This window comes from Staurois parvus, unplaced genomic scaffold (genome assembly GCF_062004578.1).
Source record: "Staurois parvus isolate SC_StPar_1 unplaced genomic scaffold, SC_StPar_1.0 ptg000176l, whole genome shotgun sequence".
Taxonomy (NCBI): domain Eukaryota; kingdom Metazoa; phylum Chordata; class Amphibia; order Anura; family Ranidae; genus Staurois; species Staurois parvus.
The window spans coordinates 1,452,010-1,473,308 of NW_028317972.1; the positions used below are offsets into that span (position 1 = coordinate 1,452,010).

The window sequence follows — 21,299 nt, forward strand, 5'->3', positions numbered from 1 at the left end:
CTGAGTGGTTGTTTCTGTACGTCCTGACAGAACACAGGGCACTGTAGTGTGTCCCTTGCACACAGCACATCACAGTTTGGGATATGGGTGCTGTGATTGGCCATCTCGAACACTTGATGGCTATGTCCAATCACAGCCATCACAGGTGGGGGAGTGGAATACTGCAGCCTGTAACAGCTCTTTCTATAGCTGAACATTTAAATCATCAGCTAGACAGAGATCACGCAGATTGCAGCCATCCCCACAGAGTACACAAAGGACCATCTCTACCTGTCAATGTGTCCCAACAACATCTGTGCCAGTGTCCCATCAACATCTGTATCAGTGCACAAAACATCTATCACAGTGTACTAGTGTCCCATCAAAATCTGTCATTGTAGCTCTGTCAGCGGTGCCGCCGGAGGGCTTTATTCCAAAGTAAGCATTTCATAATGTGTTAGTATGTATACTAGCACATTATGCCATTGCCTTGCAGGGGATTTTTTTTTTTTTTGAAAGGCTGTGGTTTACTACCTCTTTAACTAAACTATAAACCCCACTAGGAGGTCTTTAATCTGATTAATCAAAAAATAAAAATCGTCCAACTAAACGATTATGAAAATCATTAATAATTGCAGCCCCAGTTACTTTATTTTTTTATTCTTAGAATGGAATGGAAAAAAGTTAGAACTGGTGTCCATTGGCTGCTGTGTCTTCAGTAAAAGAAAATCAGCTCAGTAGGGATGCAGATGGCAAAAAGAAAAAATTCCTGACAGGGTTTCAGCCATTCCCTATTCTACTCAAAATGAAAATAAATGGCTATATGAGCATGAGAAGTGTGAAAAATAAATTGATAACGAAGGTATAAGAAATGAAACACTTACAAAAACACATTAAAGATTATGCCAAACACAAACCTGAATGAAGAGGGTGAAAATCGGAGTGCTGGTTATAGTCACACAACTCAGTTTTTTATTCATCTCATCAGCTGTAAAAGAAAAAACTAATCTTAAAGAAAGTAAGAAAATAAAAACAAAAACAAAAACGTGTGGTACAGATTTGCAGCATGTGCATGCATGTAGACTTCACCTCGCAACATCTCCAAGATATGCCCGTTCTTAACCTCTGAGACCACTAAGCAACTTATTTACTCCCCTTGTTATATCTCGCCTTGACTATTGTAACTCCCTCCTCATTGGCCTACCTAATCGCAGGCTATCCCCTCTTCAGTCTATCATGAATGCTGCTGCCAGACTCATCCACCTTACTAACCGTTCTGTTTCTGCCATCTCTCTCTGCCAATCCCTCCACTGGCTTCCCATTGCCCAACAAATAAAATTCAAAACATTAACAATAACATATAAAGCCATTTATAACTCTGCCCCAAATTACATCACCAATCTTGTCTCCAAATATCGCCCAAACTGTCCTCTTCGCTCCCCCCACGACCTCCTGCTCTCTAGCTCCCTTGTCTCCTCCTCCCATGCTCATCTCCAGAGCCTCCGCATTCCTCTGGAACGCTATACCCTACTCTATCTGATTATCACCTACTCTGCCCACTTTTAGGCGATCTCTGAAAACCTTCATCAGCTAATAACAGAATCTTCTATTCCTCCTATCAGTTCATCCCCCACAGTTATTACCTTTTGAACCACCAGCCCCTCCCTCTTAGATTGTAAGCTCCAAGGAGCAGGGCCCTCCTAACCCTCTTGTATTGAACAGTATCATTGCTGTATTGTCTCCCTTTATATTGTAAAGCTCTGAGCAAATTGTTGGCGGTATATATATCCTGTATAATAATAACCCACACATTTTGTCCCATAATATACCCTGCAAGTACAGAAAAATACAAGTTGATCTGCCAGGCATGCACTCTTCCCTTTGTATATTAACTCCTTCCAGCACACCCTTGCATCCCTTTTAAAAGTTTCCATCAGTGAAGATGGAAGGAGGGGCAATCATGTGACCACTGTGACTGGTTGTCACAGTGGTCACAAGATTGGAAGCCAGTCAAGCCGGCTAACAATCTTTAGTCAGGCCTAAGAGAAGCTTGGTCGGTCTGTGTGCTGGAAGCACACAGTAAGTGCAATCCCAGCATATAAATATTGGCCACCCAACGATGCATATGCACAACATGTGAGTGTTAAAGCCCACCTTTTTGCTGCCACACATGTGTGTTGCTGGGGCGTAAAGGGGTTAAACAGATCACAAAGGAGCAAGAAGAGAAGCTCATTGTTGGGGTTTACACATACTTTACATACTGTATAATCAATTCCTGCCAGTACACATATATGTGGCAGCAGGCACATTTATTTAATAAATAAACCAAGGAAGCAGGCTGCAAAGTAGTGGCTACATGGCACTGAGATACTCCATATATTCTTTCAAATATCCTACTAGTGCCGAAGGTGTACCTCACATACTAAAACACTACTAAATAATTTCTGGGAATGCCTACCATCCTTGAATACTGCAAAATAGTAAAAGGTATAAAGTGTTTTACATATTGACTTGGGTCCACGTAGGAAATGGTCCTTTGGCATTCCTGCTACACAACACACCCCTCTCCCACAAGAATTATAAAAACTCACATTTAATTTACTTACTAAATGATGCCAAAGTTTGTATTCCAATACTATGGAAACACATGTAGCAATACCATTGGATATGGTAATCGGGATTCTGGGATGCCCAACTGGAATGAATCAATGCAATTTTCTTTTCATTTACAGAAATAGATCCTGGACTGTTTTTTTCCTTGAAAGACATCAGTCTTTGCAGATCAGTACCAATGGTCCCTTATGGGCAAGGAACTAACAGCCCCTGAAGACAACTTAGCTTCTTGTAAAACTACATGCAGAGATGTCGCCTCTCCCCTGTAAAACTGCTCCCAGCTCCACACCTTGCAGACACTACCAGCCCTCCTGGCTGCCATGAAGATCTCCCAAGGCCAAGGAAAAAAGATTAAGCACCGTGCTGCCCTTTGAAAGCTTGCTACATGTGGAAGTCTTTCCTCTTGTGAATCTTTGGGTGTGCTGATGTACTCACTCTGTCCTCCTTGCTCCCACTACTCCCAGGCTTTGATCCTGTTCATGCCGTACTGCTGAATGGACCCTCCTCAGCCAAACCCGAGCCCAGACCAGAGGCCAGCCCTCCTAGACCCCTCCCAGGTCATCAGTCTCCTCAGAACTCCATCTTCCACCCAACTTTCCTTGCCGGTTTGACCATCCCATATTTATTGGTTGGTCTATTACTCTACCAGGGCCTCCAAACCTGGGATTGGTTAAACTCCCATAAAATGCATATTAAGTCTCCACCTCTTCCACCTACTAGCTTCTGGAAGGTTCTATGGTCCTCCAGAGCCAGGTGGAGGCAATAGAGTCCCAACCTGTTAAGCCATCCAGCTTAACCTGCAGTAACCCAACCCTAAATCACAGACTCACACAGTTACCATGAGTCATGCACAATAGATTTGCCTACACTATTTTAGTAGCACACTAGAGGGTGCTACACAAACTACAACAAATGAGAAATGTATTTCAGGAATAAAAAAGAACATGCAAATGGAAGATCTTGCAGCATCAATATGCCATCATGATAAACAGTTTTTGTAAGATCTGGTTCTATTGGATAGAATTTCAAATGTCTGTGGAATACTGCTCCTACTTAAAATAGTAAAGCCTGGTACACACATTGCGTTTCTTTTTGTTCAACCTAGCAGGCTGCACAAAAAAAGACTGACAGATCGCTGTACTAAGATGTTAATACAAAGATCTCTCCTGCTGTACCTTTGTGTTCTGACAGGGGGCACAGAAACTGCGCATGGTAGAGTTCTGATAAATATGTACATGAAAAAACATAGTATTTAATGTCTCACCCCTTGTTCTTCCTCTAAAACGCCTTCCACAGTTTGTTGAGAGTGGAAGAAACACATTTCCTACCCATCGCGTCACGGCACAGAGCAGCTTCCGATCTACTGATGCTCTGTACAGACGTGTCACAGCTGTCTGCGACAAAGATGTGCTGGAGTCCTTCTGCTGATCAGCCTCTGAATCTGGAGGGGGCTTGATCTGCCTTTGCTTTATTCTTTGGATCTAACAAACAAGAGAAAAAGATTTAAAGTATATAAAAAGGAAATGGTTAAAACCCCTGTGTTTTTCTTTTGCTGTCTGTGTCCCATTTGGGAGATTTTGCTTACACTTTCTGTCCCAAATACACAACAGGAAGTGAAAGGAGATCTATTCAAAGTAAGGGAAATTCCTGCTTAGATTGTTCTCACTAACACAGGTTTCCCATTGGAAAATTTGCCCACACCTGCTCTGGTAACAACTATATCATTGTGGATTTCCCATCACTTTCTGTTCTGGTGGTAGTGGTTACCAGGACATAGAAAAGGGGGTGAATATCCTCAGTGGTGGTAGAGACCGCAATAAAAACCTAGAAGAGATTATAACTCTTCCCTACTCCATCAAAAATTAGAAAAAAAAGTTTTGGCTTTAGACACATTTAAATCAATTACCAGTACTGAAAAGCTTCCAACATGACAGACAAGATGTTTTACAGAATTAAACATAAATAGAAAGAAATATAATTGCCGAGGACAACGTGTTGCTTTGCTGTTCTCTGAATTCCTAAAGTTGGTTTGAAAAATAGCACAAAAACCTACATATTCCACATCTGCCACCCATGTGACTGCAATCATATTGTCAACTAAGAGCCCTGTTTACGTGGCTTTTACCTCGGATCTGACATGTCTACATCAGAAAAAATGGAAAAGGACATAAAACATTTCCCTTTTTTTTTCTGGACTCTGAGGTACTTGGATGTAAATTAATGTACATGTGCCCAGGGGCGGACTGACCATTCGAGCACTCGGGCACTGCCCGAGGGCCCGGGGTCAGTAGGGGGCCCCATGAGATGCCCCTGGTACCTTTCATTGGCTTTTTCATAGGCTTTTTTGAGTGTGGGCAAGGACACAGGGGCCCCATGATCCCTTATTGCCTGGGGGCCCCATGAGTTGTCAGTCCGCCCCTGCATGTGCCTACTGTAGACTAACATAGAGCTTCATTTCAGATCTGCCTTTCTAGTTTCTAAAGCTGGGTACACACACACAGTTTTTTTTTTTATTTCAACCAGCAGGATGAACTATAAAAAAAGAAAAAAAAAAACCTCACAGATTCGAGCATCTGCACAGGCCATGTGGATGCAGCAATCTCCCCCTCTGTGCTATTGTATTCTGACAGTGTGGAATAACAACCAGCATCTGTTGAACAGAGAGGGTTACAAACAAATTAAAATTCGCCTAGTTCCTGTTGAACTGGCTGAATTTTGATACGTGTGTACTCACCCTAAAACGCTAGAAGCCCAAGCCTAAAAAGTTTATGGTACCAGAGACATTCTCAAAGACATACAAGAAGCAGATGCACCACGTATTGTTTTCAGTGTCGATTCACACATGTGCAGTGCGAATTGAAGCTTAGCTAATTGACACAGTTGTTGTTCAGCGGTTCAGGTCAGGTTTCGTTCAGGTTCAGGACATGTTTAGATAAGGTTCAGGTCAGGATTTTATTGATGACATGTCCAGTTTAGAAACAGTTCCCATAGTCAATAGCCTGTAATCCGTACCTGAACTGGACTGCACTGCTCACAAATCAGACAGGACTCTTTTTCAATCCGCACCACCAGTGCACTGGACATATGTGAATAGGCACCATAGGAAGCAATGTTATTTCACATGTCATGAGGATGGGATATGGTTCAAACTGCATCCAATCCGCATATTTGTGAACCGGCACCAAGTCCTAGTCTGCAATTACAATGCAGACTGCAACTGAACTGAAAGTAAATAGTTCAATGTAAATTTGCTTGGTTTTCCTGGATGTACAACTAAAACAAATGTGTAATAAAAGTGCAGTTTTCCTTTAAAGAGAAAATCCTCTTATCCTCTACAACCAAGAAACCTGCCATCATAGCCTCTATTTTATTTGCAGTTGCCATGGTGCTGCATGTGATCAGTTATGACACCAGCCATTTGATGGCTTGACGGTTCGTTTGAGAGCACAGGCATATGTGCCAGTTATCATTCATGACATGCCTTGAGTGGAACCATTGTGGGAAACTGTTAAAACAATGTTTTTATTTCTGCTTTAAATCCCAGGTTTTCCAGTCCCCTTTTTTTTTTTTTTTACAGGTTTGAAAATGGTATATCCTACTTCTAATTGTATCTGTTTGACAGATGTTTGAAACTTTAGGAAGACTTTTGCAAAGGAACAGTTGTACAGGACAGCATACCTAGTAAAAAATATTGGAGTGTGCAGTTTATGAGTCCCACCTGTTTTCTTTCACTTTCTCTTGTGTTCCTCATAAGAATCTTGTTAATATCTTCTTCCCGAATCTGCAGGATTTCATGTCCATTCTTCTCCTCCTAGTGGCAAAAAAGCAGTTAAATTAAAAAGTGCAGGATAAAGGAGTGATTTCTTAAAAAGGAAAGTACACGTTTTTTCCTTAATTTTATATAGATTTGTATAAAATCTTTCTTGATATTTACTGCTGGGTAAACACTTGAACTCATTCTTAGTAAGCATACTAGCTTTTCTAATAGGGTAGCCCAGTACCACCTACACGTATTTTGGCAACCTGTGTATAACTAATTAAGATGTTTGTCTTTCTAGGCAAAAAGAAAAAGCATGTGTCCCTCCCTAAATGTCAAAGAGAATATAGTTTAAACAATTGGTACATATGATATATTAAAGGATAACTACAGGGAAATGTTTTTTTTTGTTTTGTTTTGGAAAGAGTGCAAAGGGATTATAACACCTGTCAGGGTTTTATTGCTGCCTGTGTCCAAGCTGGGAAGGTTCACCCTCACTTATGTATCCTGTTTACCATTTTCATTGAAAGTGAAAGAAAATTCCAAATTTTGGATTTTCACCAGCAGAGGAATAGAGGGAACATCTTCCAATGGGAGAGACTAGTTTCAGTGACCCTGGTGACAACCAAGGATTCCTTCACTTTGAAGGAATTTCCTTTCACCTCCTGTATTGGCTATGGGACAGGAAGTTAATGGAAATCTCCACAATGAGACTCAGATGGCTAAAAAAGAAAAAATGACTGAGGCCGTACCCTCCCTCACTCCAATATGAAAAAAAAAACATTTAATTCTTATACTGAGCAACATAAAGAAAATGCATTTACAAAGGAGCTTTAATTTCAGATGACCGTTCTCAGATAGGATGGCCAAAAACATTGCAACACTGTGTCACTGAAAGGCTTTTGGAGTTCCTACAGGCCAAAATATATTCTTAAAGGAGCAACTGTTGCCTGATCTCTGTACACAGACAGTCAGATGAGAGGAGTAGTAGAGAACAATGGAGGGTTATTTACTAAAGATGGAAAGTGTAAAATCTGGTGCATCTCTGCATAGAAACCAATCAGCTTCCAGGTTTAATTGTCAAAGCTTAATTGAACAAGCTGAAATTAGATGCTAATTGGCAACCATGTACATCTGCGCCAGATTCTGAGTGCACCAGTTTTAGTAAATCCCCCACCCTTCCCAATGTGTATTGTGCTACTAAATAGCATAACAGCATCGGATCCAACAAGCAAATATGTCAACCTCCCTGCACACACTAATGCCCCGTACACACGATGAGAATATTGCTTGAATGAGCGTCCGTTTTTTTTGTATGCTAGTCTCATATTGAAAGTGAGCAGGTTACCAACATAACCAAAATTTTTTGTACGACAGAAAGAAAATTTGTACCTTATGCATTGTACTTTTCGGATGAAAACTGTACTGATTAAACAAAAATTGTACCATCTGGTATCATACAAGAAAAATTTTCATACTTGTCCCTTCAAATAATTTCGGACGGGTACTAACGATCAGATTATTGTATGATCGCTTCAAAAGCGTCATTTTTGTACATTTTTTTAAATCGTGTGTACGAGGCATTAGGCCCTGTTCACAACTAAACGATTTGAAGCATGATTTGAGGCTCCCCCAGAAATGTTCCAGCTCTCAACACTAGGATTTTTATTATATTCAATGGTGCCTTTTCACATAGTGTCGCTTGAAGCACATTGAAAAAGTACATAAGCTTTTTTGGGGTAGAGTCATGCTTTTTGGCCCTAACAGACTTCAATGGGAATACCTGAAAAAGCATGTTTTCTTGCCTGGTAACTATCTTTCCATTGGCTAAAAATAGTAATTAAAAAAATCAAGCCTGAAATGTACGCAAACATATTCAAACACACCTGTACAAACGTTTAACCATTTGACGCCCGGCCAATAGCCGTATGGCGTCCGGAAAAATGCACTAGCTTTCCAGGAGGCCGCCATTTAGCGTACTCCCACACATGCGCAGTTCGCACGCTTGCAGAGCTGCGCAGCAGCGCAATCTGTCACTGGCTGTGTACCTCGGACACGGCCGATGACAGATCTGAGTATCGGCCCCGTTGCCGGTACCATGTGACCTGCTGTGACCAATCACAGCAGGTCAAATGACAGTTGTATACAATGGATGGCTTCATTCATGCCTTCCATTGTATACTAGTGTCTAGCTGTGAATGGTCACAGCTAATCACATGCACATGTCATGTGATTAGCTATGGCCAAATCACAGCTAAGCACAAAAAAAAAAACACCCTGAATTAATTGAGGTCATTCAGGTAAATGCTTGCTTATAGCAAAGTAATTCTTTGCTATAAGCAAATTGTGTAGTAAAAAAAAAAAAAAAAAAAAATACTGATCACTTCCCTAAAGTAGTACAATGTTACTATGGTAACATTGTACTACTTTGGACATAGTGAAATATGAAAAAACAATCTTAAGAAAAAAAAAAAAAAATTTATAAAAAAATTAAAAAAATTTTTTATAAAAAATAAAAAAAAATATATATATATATATTTTTTTTACACTGTCACCAGTCAGTGTCCCTGATCACCGCCATGCCAGTTATATGATGACGCTGTACTGCACTGGTGACCGTATGTTAAAAAAAAAATTTTTTTTATTTTTTCATTTTCCGAAAAATTATGACAAAAAAATACAACTTCAAAAAACCCGCCATGCCCCTTATGAAGTACGTCGGACTGTCTACTCTGCAAAAAGGGGTCATTTGGGCGATATCTGTACTGTTCTGACATTCTTGGACCTCAAGAAATTAGATTGGCTTTCAGTACTTCAGGATTGATCAATATTCAGATCTATACCATAGTTTGTGAACTCTATAACTTTCCTACAAACTACATCCTAATTTGGGTTATTTTCACCATAGACATGTAGCAGAATACATCTCGGCCTAAATTTATGAAGAACAATTATTTATTTGCAAACTTATATAACAGAAACAAATAACGTGTTGTTTTTCAAAATTTTCGGTATTTTTTTGTTAATTTAGCAAAAAATAAAAACCCTGGCAATGATTAAATACCACCAAAAGAAAGCTCTAGTTGTGTGAAGAAAATGATAAAATTTTAGTTTGGGTACAATGTTGTATGACCGCGTGATTTTCATTCAAAGTGTGAGAGCGCTGAAACCTGAAAAATGGCCTGGGCAGGAAGGTGTAAAATTGCCCGGTGGTTGAATTGGTTAAAAAAGAAAAGATAGAAAAATTACCAAAGATTCTCAGATCAAGTATGAATGGAGCCTAAGCCCTGGTTCACACTAATGCAGTGCGGGAAACTGCAGCAAATCCTGTGCGTTTCCCGTACCATATTGCAATTGCACGGCGTCCATGCAATCTGGTATGGGTGTCAATGTTAAATTAACAACATCCTGAAACAGATCACAAAACACAGTGCAATTATCAGAATTCGTGTAGGTGAATTAGGTGCGGGGAAAAAGGGTCCTGCACCTTTTTAGTGCGAATGCGATTTGAGCCATACAAAATGTATGGCCCAAATCACACTGCACAGACAGACATCGCATGTGATATGCACAGGAATGCAGCGTGGTTCCTGTGAGAATCACATGCGATGTGCCGCACTGTATTAGTGTGAACCAGGGCTAAATCTCACCATTGTTCAGGTATTCCTTACAGATGCTGCTACTGCTGTCAGATCACAACAGCCACCAAGCAGATTCATCCATATAGACTTTATAGCATGTATGGAGGAGAATGTAGCTTGGACAAAAAAAAAAAAAAACACCTTTCAGCGTATGGCTAGCATTAGGATGCGGACTCACTTTGGAGAGTTTGCAGTGTGTTTGCCCCTATCCCCCCACCTTGCTGTTTGGACCTCACAGGCCCATCCTGAACTTTCTCATTGCTAAGCACCCCAAAGTACCTCCCACACCCATCCATCATACTGCAAAGCAAGTATTTTTTGTACACTTGACAGAAATGTTCATAAAAAATAACTAACTAAACAAAGAGGACACATCTAGAGGCTCATTCACACCACTGCACTAACACTCATGTGAATGGCACCTCAACGCACTTTCCAGACCCAACAACTTTGTAATGCACTGCAATGCGCAGTAACACACTACACTGTGTTGCTTTGTGCTAATGAAAATACAGGAGCAATTTTTGGACCATTGTGGGACATAAGACTATCCACTGAAATTGTGCATTAAACGCACTGCAATGGACATCCTCACAGGCCCATTCACACCAGCCCAGTATACTGCAGTGCATTTAGTGCATGTGTGTTATGTTGTGCGTTTCTGCATTGCATTAAAGCAGAACATTAGTTTAAATGGGCTGTTAAATTCAACAAAACTGACCAAAATTGCATATTCGCTAGAGAACACTGCACTGCAGTGCACTGGGGCGTTCAGAATGAAGAGTGTGTAAAATGCATCATTGTAAAGCATCAGAGTAAATGGAACCTAAATACACACCATTTTCATTCAGAATGGCTCCGACAGCCCAATGCTTACTTTCAGATGAGGAACAGTTACACCTAACAGTGTACTACAGCTATAACCACTTGGTTTCAGCCAGTGCATGTGCCAAGGTCCTCTACAACATTGTGCCAGGCACTGTTAACCTTTAGCATGGGGATAGCAGTGGGTACCACAGATATAGGGTAGGGTAGACCATCCCTCAGGCATCTACACCAGTAGTAACAGAACAATTTTTATTGCCACGGTCTTCACATATACAACACATTATCAAGCAGTTTATCACTCCTTCACCAGGTAAGTGACAACAAAGGATGTAAAAACAGAGTTGTAAAGTTTTGCATAACTCTAGGTTTTAAAAGCAGAGATGCTGCTCCTCCACTTGTACTACTTCCTAATCTGGATTGCTAATATGTGTTGACTATATCTTCCACTAAAGCTAAACTCCCCCACTGTGGCTAGCAGAGATACTAGAGTTTGTGCATACTAAAAAAATAAAACAAAAACAACAAAAATGACCATAGATGCTCCTTAAAAATCAATCTTACATAGTAGCTAAACACACCTCTTTCAGGAAGTCCTCAACTGTCTCAGTAACTGTGTCAGTGGATGAAGGATAGGCAATACCCTTCAAAATGGTGTTGAACTGAAAAGAGCTCCCTTTGCTCTTCTTTTTTTTCATTCTCAGAGGCTTGTTGTTATGAGAAGGAGCAGAGTAAACATGGAGACTCTTGCCCTGCAAGCCAGGGCTCCTTTTCCTAGGGATCCACAAATCCAAATCTGAAACAGACCTAAGCAAATTGGAGATTTCTTCGTCTCCGGATTGGTCCATCAGCTCCATGGTTTCATCCTCGCTCTCACTGCTGCTGATGATGATGCTGCTTTCACTGCTACTGCTACCACTGCTAATCTCCTCCTCACTTGCCATCTCTTTTTTTATCTTCATTGCCTTTCGGGGCTTTTTTGGTCTTCGTAGTTTTGGTGGGATTGTTTTTTTTAGCCGTTTTAGTCTTAGCTGTCTTAGTCTCATCCTCCTTCTCTGTAGGATACAGAGGGCATAAGTAGAAGTAGCAAACAAATGTAAACATATCTAAAATCAAGAACAAAAATGTTATATTTTTGCAGTTGACCAGTTCTTAGATGAGGTGCGTGCATTAGTTGCCTTTTTTCAGGCACACTCACTGTGCTACATCTGCAAAGGAACAGTGTTGTGACTGAGGGTGGGACTACAGAACATCTGCCTCTTCCTTAACAGGAGGTGGTTGAGGTGTTCTGTAGTCCAGAGAGATAACTGGTGACAATGATTACTGAAAACAGTCAGGACTGGGAAAGACCACAGGAAGCCATCAGCTCACAAGATCTGTGGCAGGATCAACAATATTTTTTTGCAGATATCGAACAGGATTAACAGTACCTCCAATGGTATATTTAACAGGCCAAAAGTGAGGAACCCCCCCACAGGTTTATAGCTCGGGTGTACATACACTTTAAGGCTTGGTTCACATCTATAAGCTTCCCCTGTGGCTTTGTTTGCTTGTGCACAGCAGCCCACTGATTTGAATGGGCTGCTGTAGCCACTGAAAAATGCAGGGGAATGGTTCCTGCACCTTTTTAGAAAACACAGCCCCAGGAAAACTGTATAGTGCATTGCAATTCCCAGTGTGGGGAACCGGGTAGCCATAAGGGTTAATGGTACCCCCACGCATCTCCTGAGCAGCATTGTGTTTTTTTCTTTTTCCTGTTGGTTGTGGGTGTGGGAACAGATGTGGTCCCACAGCAGCAACCACCCGCACAAGTGTAAACCTAGCCTAAGGCAATTATGAATATAGATCAAATCCAAACAACACACAACACATTATTTGAGATATAGAAAAAATAAACACTGAAAAAAAAACTGAAGAAAAAAAAAAATTGGACTTCAAAAGACCCAGTTTATGTAGGTGTCAGGCAATAATATATCCTTCTTATACAACATCTTCTGTGTTTCATTGCATAATATCTTCTTTGTAATTAAGGTTGTTGGTTAATTTCTCAGTATCTCCAATTAATTTTATTTTTCACTAATTCGAATGGTCTGTTTTAATTCCAGGATTGTTTTTACACTTCTCTTAGCAGATATAGAAAGGTTAGCAATAGATTAAAAATTATTTTCTGTGGGATGATCTCCAGGTAAAACACTGAATACATAGTTGAGGAACTATGCATTTGTTATTTTATCCACCAAATCTCCAGAAGAGTCATGCTGCGCAGGGGATACAGGAAGGCAATACCTGTAAAAACCTGTGTAGGTATAATACTAGCTGCATTCAAAACAAATCTGAAGTAGACCTCAAAAAGTAAAAATTTTGTTATAAGGAACATCTAGAAGTGTTAAATTTTCCTAAGCAGCACCCTAAAAAATGTATCTTTTGTCTTGAATTCCTCCTAAAAATATGCTGTGCACAGCGTCATAGCTGTATATATGCAGTGGTATAACTAAATACCTACAATCTTTCACTGGTAGGAGATTTGAAGTGAGATTTTGGTTGTCATTTTGTATTGTGTTGCTTGCTGTGCATCTTGCTTTAGGTTCTGCCATGAGGAAGCAAAGCCTTGCCTCTACCAAGATAGCTACCTGCACACACAGACACAGAGCAAGGTTTCCTATTCCTCCAGGGAACCTGGGACTGCGTTAAACACTGGTAACTTTAAGAGTAGAAGGCAACGAAGGAATATTCGTCTCCCAATCCCCACTGTGACGAATGAACCCAGAAGCAACATGTATTACATTACTTCCTGGTTCACAACTATCATTCCTCATCTACTCTAGCCAAGGATGCAGCTAATCAAGCATGATTTGTGCTTGATCAGCTGCACTAGAGGTAAGGGGAGACATTGGGGGTCTAATAGCCGCAAACGTTAGAGAATGAAAACTTTTACAGGTTTTTTACTGTATAGCTATTTTTGAGACATTTCACAGGCCTACACAATTTTGAGTCTTGTATTTACTCCACACAATCCCATCTCTTATATTTTACTAATAAATTGTATATTATATTGTGTTTGAGGGCACTAAAATCCAATTAATTGTATTTTTTTTCCTAAAAATCTGAATTTGATAAACAACTCTCACAAGGACAGGTTGGATGAGAACATTCTCATACCTTAAAGTAGCCGGTTATTTGCTTCCATTTGCTGAGACATTGTGCTGAAGTCCGGTGTGGCACCTCCCTGCTCACTTGTGCCCAGTGACCTGTAAGGGGAAAAAAACAAAAAAACCCACAACAATAAACATACTTACATATACAGTTAGGTCCACATATATTTGGACACAGGCACAATTTTCATACTTTTGGCTCTGTATGCCACCAGAATAAATTAAACGGAACAATCCAAATGAATTTGAAGTGCAGACTTTCAGCTTTAATTCAAGGGGTTGAACATAAATATCAAGTACAAATTTAAGGAACTGCAACCATTTTCATACACAGTCCCTCCATTTTCAGGGGCTCAAATGTAATTGAACAAATTAATATAATCATAAGTAAAATGTTCATTTTTAATATTTTGTTGAGAATCCTTTACTGGCAATGACTGCCTGAAGTCTGGATCCCATGGACATAACCAAAGACTGGGTTTCCTCCTTTCGATGCTTTGCCAGGCTCTAACTGCAGATGTCTTCAGTTGTTCTTTGTGTGTCTTTCTGCCTTTAGTTTTTCCTTCAGCAAGTGAAATGCATGCTCCATTGGGTTGAGATCAGGTGATTGACTCGGCCATTGCAGAATATTCCACCACTTTTCCTTCAAACGCTCCTGGGTTGCTTTTCAAGTGTGTTTTGGATCATTGTCCATCTGTACAGTGAAGCGCCGTCCACTCAACTTTGCTGCATTTTGATGAATCTGGGCTGACAGTATATCTGTAAACACTGCAGAACTCATCCGGCTGCTTCAGTCTTCTGTTACATCATCAATAAACACCAATGACCCAGTGCCACTGGAAGCCATGCATGCCCATGCCATCATACTGCCTTCACCATGTTTTACAGATGATGTTTTGTGCTTTGGTTCCAAGCCTTCTCCACACTTTTTTCTTCCCGTCATTCTGGTACAGATTAATCTTAGTTTCATCCGTCCAAAGAATGCTTTTCCAGAACTGGTCTGGATTTTTTAGATGTTTTTTTGAAAAGTCTAATCTGGCTTTTCCATTCTTCAGGCTTATGAATGGTTTGCACCTTGTGGTGAACCCTCTGCACTTGCTCTTGTGAAGTCTTCTCTTGATTGTAGACTTTGACAATGATACGCCCACCTCCTGGAGAGTGTTCTTCACTTGTCTGGATGTTGTGAATGGGTTTTTCTTTACTATAGAGAGGATCCTGTGATTATCCACCGCTGTTGTCTTTTTTTTTTTTGCTGAGCTCACCAGTGCGTTCTTCTTTCCTCAGAATGTACCAAACTGTTGATTTGGCCACTCCTAATGTTGCTGCTCTCTGATGGATTTGATTTGTTTCTGAAGCCTTACAATGGCCTGTTTCTCTTGCATGGACAGCTCCTTTGAACACATGATGTAGGTTCACAGCAATAGATTCCAAATGCAAATACCACACTTAGAATCAACTCCAGACCTTTTACCTGCTTAATTGATGAAGAAATAATGAAGGAGTAGCCCACACCTGGCCATGAAACAGCTTTTGATTCAATTGTCCAATTACTTTTGGTCCCTTGAAAATGGGGGGGATGGCTACTCTTAAGAGCTGTAATTCCTAAACACTTCCTCCAATTTGAATGTGCATATCCTCAAATTAAACCTGAAAGTGTGCACTTGCAGCCCAAATCCATTATATAACTATAGCTTCAATAAAATACCTGAAAAAACTAAAATTGTGCCTGTGTCCAAATATATATGGACCCAACTGTAGGTAATTAAGTACATAAATACATATCATCAATATCATCAGGCTATATGTAACTGAAAGGCTTAATTTTAAAGCAGGCTGGAAGTTCCAAATCACTTTATGTGCATCCCAGTGTACAATTTTGCATCTGCTGAGATGGATTAACTCCTGTGCATGTGCAAAGGTTGCGTCAGCCCAGCGCAGCAAGTCACAATGGCCAATGATCCTGTATGTGGGATAAGACTGGACAAAGATGTTGGTGGTCAGCGAAGGAGCTCAAGGACTTTATATTGCTGGAGGGGAGTATAGTTCTGCTTCAATTTTGGACAGGCATTGGTAGGTACTGGATCAGGACAGCTGAAGCTTGTTACATTTATTTTTTGTGCTTGAAACTGTCTACAATTTTAGTTCAGCTTGTATCATGTCAACAGTATTTTTGGAGTTTTAGCAAGCTTTTAAATTACATTTTATTTGCTTTGTTTCTTTCATCCTAAAAGTATTTAGTTGTAGAGGACTGAAGTAATGTGAACCATCTTTTCGACCTTAAAGCCCAACTCTAGACAAATTTGTTTTTTTTTAGTTTTTGTACAGACCGGTAAAGAGTCAGTTTTTTAACTGCTGTCTGGGTCCCTAGCAGAGATATCCATCTTCACTACTTATTGGTAACGTGTAAGTGTCATAGTGATTGGAAATGATGGGCTAGATCCCTGAGGGCAATAGGTACAGCAACATTCATTTAGTAGAATGGAGACTGGTTAGAAAGTCTTATTGTTCTCTGTATTTTTATATTCTAGACACAGATGCATCCTTTCATATCTTATCCTGGTAAAAACCAAGATAGGAAAAGAGAGTGATATTGCCAGGGGGAACACCGTCTGCAATAAAACTTGACAGATGTCCTGACTTTTATCCTATTGAAAAGTAAAAAAACTATTTTAGTGGAAATTGGGCTTGCTTTACTTTTCTGTATCCTGCAGTACAAACATTATTCTGCGAGAGAAACTGCACAAATATAAACAGGCTGGACGATAAAAGTACAGAAACTCACCAACACCATACTTGGCTGTGAATTCAAGAAGTTTCTCCTTCTCCTCCGGGTCCCATTTACCCTTCTTAATATCCTTATGAAGCCCTTTGACGTACCTACAGAATGAAAAATGCAGCAATTGCAATGGAAATGCACATAAAAGCATTAATGTCGGCTTCCAGCATAAAAAGCATTATCTTTTCCGGTGCTTCTATCTCTTGCTTTTGAGGCTGCTTCTATTTCTGTATGCACCACCACAATATACTGTATATACAATTCAGTGCTGAACTTGTACTAAGAAAAGGTGGCCATTGCTAGGCTTCGTCTAAAATGCTACTTGCCTAGCTGTGTCTGAATTCAATATTTTCTTATTCACAGAGACAGAAAAAACTTGTAGCTGGTGACATCAAAACTCCTGATGTAGGAATTTGTTCTAGGTCAGTAACAAACAGTAAAAAGCCCCTCATACACACTGACATCTATACATGTAAAGAGGAACTCTTGAAAAGATTACAAACATTACATGTTTGAATGGGCCTTACCTCTCCCGGCACTGAACATCACTCCTTCCCGGAACCTCAAGCCGCATTTTGTACCAGTCCTTCTCACCATATTTAGCTACTGCTTTTAACAACATCTGAATTGGGGAAAGTAAAGGAAAATGTGCTAGGTAGACCTTAACACTCAGCATTCTTGCTCTTTGATTAAAAGAAAACAACTTCTGCAACTCCAAGCACAAATGCAACCAATCAGTGAACAAATAATGCTAATCAGCACAAGCTGCAACTGTGCTAAGATCAGAACTTTGTCTCCGTTTGCCTTAATTTGAGTTCTCTGTGGTCCACTGAAGCCAGAATTCAGAGCGCATTCCACATTATTACTGGGAGTGTGCTACCAGCAGTCCATGCTGTAATACCATCTATACACTTTCTAAATTACCAGTCACATTCAAACTTTCAAAGCAGGTTTGAAACGGATTAGTAGTTGTAACTAATATTCTGAGTACTGACACTTTGGTACACTGGGCTTCAACCAGATATAATATGCTAAAACTAGAAGGAAAACCTACCATAAAAGATAGGGTTTTCCCAAGATGTGAGATAGAGAAAAACCTCCCACGCTGCCAATCTTATAATAATCCTGTGGTCTATACAAAGCAGCTAGCACCTGACTATATAACCAGATAGTGAGGATGCAATGAACAGGGATGGTGCTGCGCTAAGACAAAAACCTAAATGAACTATGAAAAGGTGGGAAAAAATACATTAAATAACCCACAAAAACATGACACATATGGACCATAAATAACACAAATGCGCCAACATCAGTGAAACAACATGAATGGAAAACACATCCTAAACTCAAGACACGTGCCAAAGTGGTATAAGTGAACCGTGCATATGATACAAGGTAAAAAAGCTCAAAAACGCATGTAACAGTCTGGGTGTACTTGCATGGGTGTAGCAAGATGGTACTGACAACGGAAGCGTGGTGACGTCAGTACCGGCGTGGACGGCAGGTGCCATCTTGCCCATGGAGGTGAGCAGGCAGTTTAGCCGGTGGTGGATTTCTGCTCAAGTCTATCACTTTCACCATCACCCATCAAGTTTATTTGGGAATTATTTATTGGACTTTACACATAGGAGTCTATTGTGGACTTTTACACCTTTTTGATATTTGTTTCACTGATGCTTATTTTTGCACTGCTATATATCACATTTGTTTTTTTTGGATTGATCATTATTATACCGGTTCATCCCTTGTTTCCATATTTGTTCACATCATTATTTTTTTCTCTTACCATATTCACGGTTCACTTATACCACTTTGGCACGTGTCTTGAGTTTAGGATGTGTTTTCCATTCATGTTGTTTCACTGATGTTAGCGCATTTGTCCTATTTATGGTTTACATGTGTCACGTTTTTGTGGGTTATTTAATTGAATTTATTTTTTTTCACCTTTTCAAAGTTTATTTAGATTTGTCTTAGGGCAGCACCATCCTCGTTCATTTTTTCCCAAGGTCCATATACGTTGCTCGCGAGATTGGCTCATGAGCCCCGACAGCAGTCTGCAACTTTGGAGGTCTAATTATGGCATCCCAGCAATGTCATATTAATCTCACATTCTACTTTAGATGTGAGAGTAATATGGCTGAATTGATGGAGCTACTCACTTCATCTTCCTCTTTAGTCCACGGGCCTTTCTTCAAACTGGGATCCAGGCACTTTGTCCATCGATACAGGAGCTGCAAACCGTCTCGGCCCTCCATGAAATAAGAAACTACAAAATAAAAAAAAATACCAAAAAAAAAAAAAAACCTGGTCATTTTGCTGTGCTAGTGAAGTAAACCTGTCACATATGAAGGACAATAAGGCTTCATTTATACAGCTGTAAAAAAACGGATATACAAGCATTTTTTAATTACTGATTTTAACACGGTTGCATTGCTTTCAATGGAGCCATTCACACAGGTGTGTAAACATGAGCTGCTTTCAGATCCGTAACACGGAATCCAAAATTCTGCATCGAAGAACATGCAATTTACGCACTGTCGGGTGCCCCCATAGCAAGCAGCTTGCTATGGGGGCATCCGCTGCTCTGTGTGTCAATTCACACACAGAGCCCTGGCTTGTTCACCCCCCCTCGCTTCTCTCCTCATTGGCTGACTGGCTATGATTTACAGCAGTGGGAGCCAATGGCTTCCGCTTGCTGTCTCAGCCAATGAGGAGGCAGAGACCCAGGACAGCCGAGGCTGTTGTGCACATCGCTAGATCGCGATGGGGCTCAGGTAAGTATTGAGGGGGCTGGGGGCACTGCTGCACACAGAAGGTTTTTACCTTAATAAATAGGATGCAAAAAGGCAAGACACCTTGAGTCTTTACAACCACTTTAATGTAGTACTTGGAGAACTGCTGCATGACCAGAGTTCCCTTTTCCTTGGGACCCAATTTTAAGCAAGAGGAAAAACAAAACAAACATAGCTGCCCTTAGTCGACACTAGGCATTTAGCACTCACTTTTTTTGTAAGGGATGTGTTCCCCAACCCTCATTCGCTGAACAAAATTAGTCAATATCTCGTCTTCCTCCTTCGTGAACTCACTCCGTTTGAAGGCTTTGTTATTGCGCTGGAACATCTGAAGACACTGGAATGCTGTACGTTGGGTCTGTAGGAAGGAAGACATGAATATCCAGTGAAAGATTTACTTGTCTGTACTACAGTCAAAACCAATAATTCACTTTTGATTAGTGGATGGAAGATTAAGTTACCCACTTGCTTTTTATATCTTTCAGGGACTACAGTGCTGAAATTATCTTATGTCTGCAGAGCTCTCATCATTAGAGTCTCTGGAAAATATAAGAATGCACTAAGGTACTAAGTGATTCAAGATTCAGCATCTGCCCAGAACTGAAATATCTCTCAATTTTAGGTCACTGAAGCTTTACAGCCAAAATGTCAACTATTTTAACTAGTTTAAGACACTGGACATGCTACACACCTAAAAATCATAGCACACAGAACATGTGAAGCAGATTCAGTCCTTCTGCCACACTGCTGCAACCCCCCTCCAACGCCTCAGCAATTTTTGGGTCCGATTTAGGCTCCGTTCACACTACTGCATCCTAAAAGTCATGCAACTTACATGGCGACTTTGCCAGGTAACTTCCTGGCAATTTGCCGGCGACTTAAATACAACTTTGATGCACGACTTTCATGCCATGTGACTTTGCCTGGGTAATCTTCCTGTAATGTGGGATCCAAATCACATCGATATAGATGAGGATCCAACTTGGACTTCCATTAAATTTTATGGGCACAAATTGGATAGAAGTCACCTTGAAGTAGTACAGCAACCTTCTCCAAAGTTGGAGCGACTTCAGTAGTGCTAATTAAGACAGCTCTCATTGAGTAACATGAGATGTCATGCGATTTGGGGTTTCAAAAGTCGAATCCCAAGTTTTTTTATAAGCTCAAAAAATCTTAGAAAAAAACCGCTGGATGAAAAACGTTGATAATAGCATTTTTGTGCTGGGTTGTAGTAGAATTTTAGTAGCGTTCAGGACCATTAGCCTTTTATTAGTGTTTTTTACAGCACATGAAGAAAAAAAAAAAATGCTCTGAGGCAAAAACAACTGTACAAGAACAGATTTTATTTATGCTCCTAAACACTGAAGCTTTAAAAATGCTTATAGCATTAAAAAAAAAAAAAAAAAAAAAAAAAAGTGTATGGACACATAGGATAACACTATTAGCTTCTACGAGCAAAACAAATTCTCATAATAGTTTCTAAGAGAATTAAAAACGCTAGTGTGCATGGAGCTTAAACAAAATTTGCCTCAGTTAAACCCCTTGTTAACCCTTAGGTTACCTAACTCACTCCTCCTCCTCCTTTCAGCTATTTTCTTGCTGATTTTTGTGGTCATTTCTGTTTTACTAAAGATAGTATTTTTTTTAGTTTGTTTTGTTTAATTGTTTTTTAATTGTTGCGTTACATTCAGAAAAGCGCAAAATTGAAAACAAAAACACAATTTCATTTGTAAATAACTTTGCAATGCTTTGTACCAGAATCAT

At 40.1% G+C, this 21,299-nt stretch overlaps 1 protein-coding gene across 4 annotated transcripts in view; it reads right to left on the reverse strand.

Moving 5' to 3' along the window:
- The window catches only part of SNAPC4 (small nuclear RNA activating complex polypeptide 4), an 88,185-nt gene that overhangs the window by 34,192 nt on the left and 32,694 nt on the right, over positions 1 to 21,299 (reverse strand). For 2 of the 4 annotated variants that reach the window (XM_089677034.1, XM_089677036.1), the window contains 9 exons: positions 19,746 to 19,893; positions 18,903 to 19,009; positions 17,271 to 17,365; positions 16,750 to 16,844; positions 13,975 to 14,063; positions 11,397 to 11,870; positions 6,311 to 6,403; positions 3,857 to 4,073; positions 897 to 967 (listed from right to left, as the gene is read on the reverse strand). In XM_089677034.1, coding sequence (XP_089533160.1) covers positions 897 to 967; positions 3,857 to 4,073; positions 6,311 to 6,403; positions 11,397 to 11,870; positions 13,975 to 14,063; positions 16,750 to 16,844; positions 17,271 to 17,365; positions 18,903 to 19,009; positions 19,746 to 19,893 — 1,389 coding nt within the window. Of the gene's footprint in view, positions 1 to 896; positions 968 to 3,856; positions 4,074 to 6,310; positions 6,404 to 11,396; positions 11,922 to 13,974; positions 14,064 to 16,749; positions 16,845 to 17,270; positions 17,366 to 18,902; positions 19,010 to 19,745; positions 19,894 to 21,299 lie in introns of all 4 variants that reach the window. The other 2 variants (XM_089677033.1, XM_089677037.1) reach the window with 1 other exon arrangement.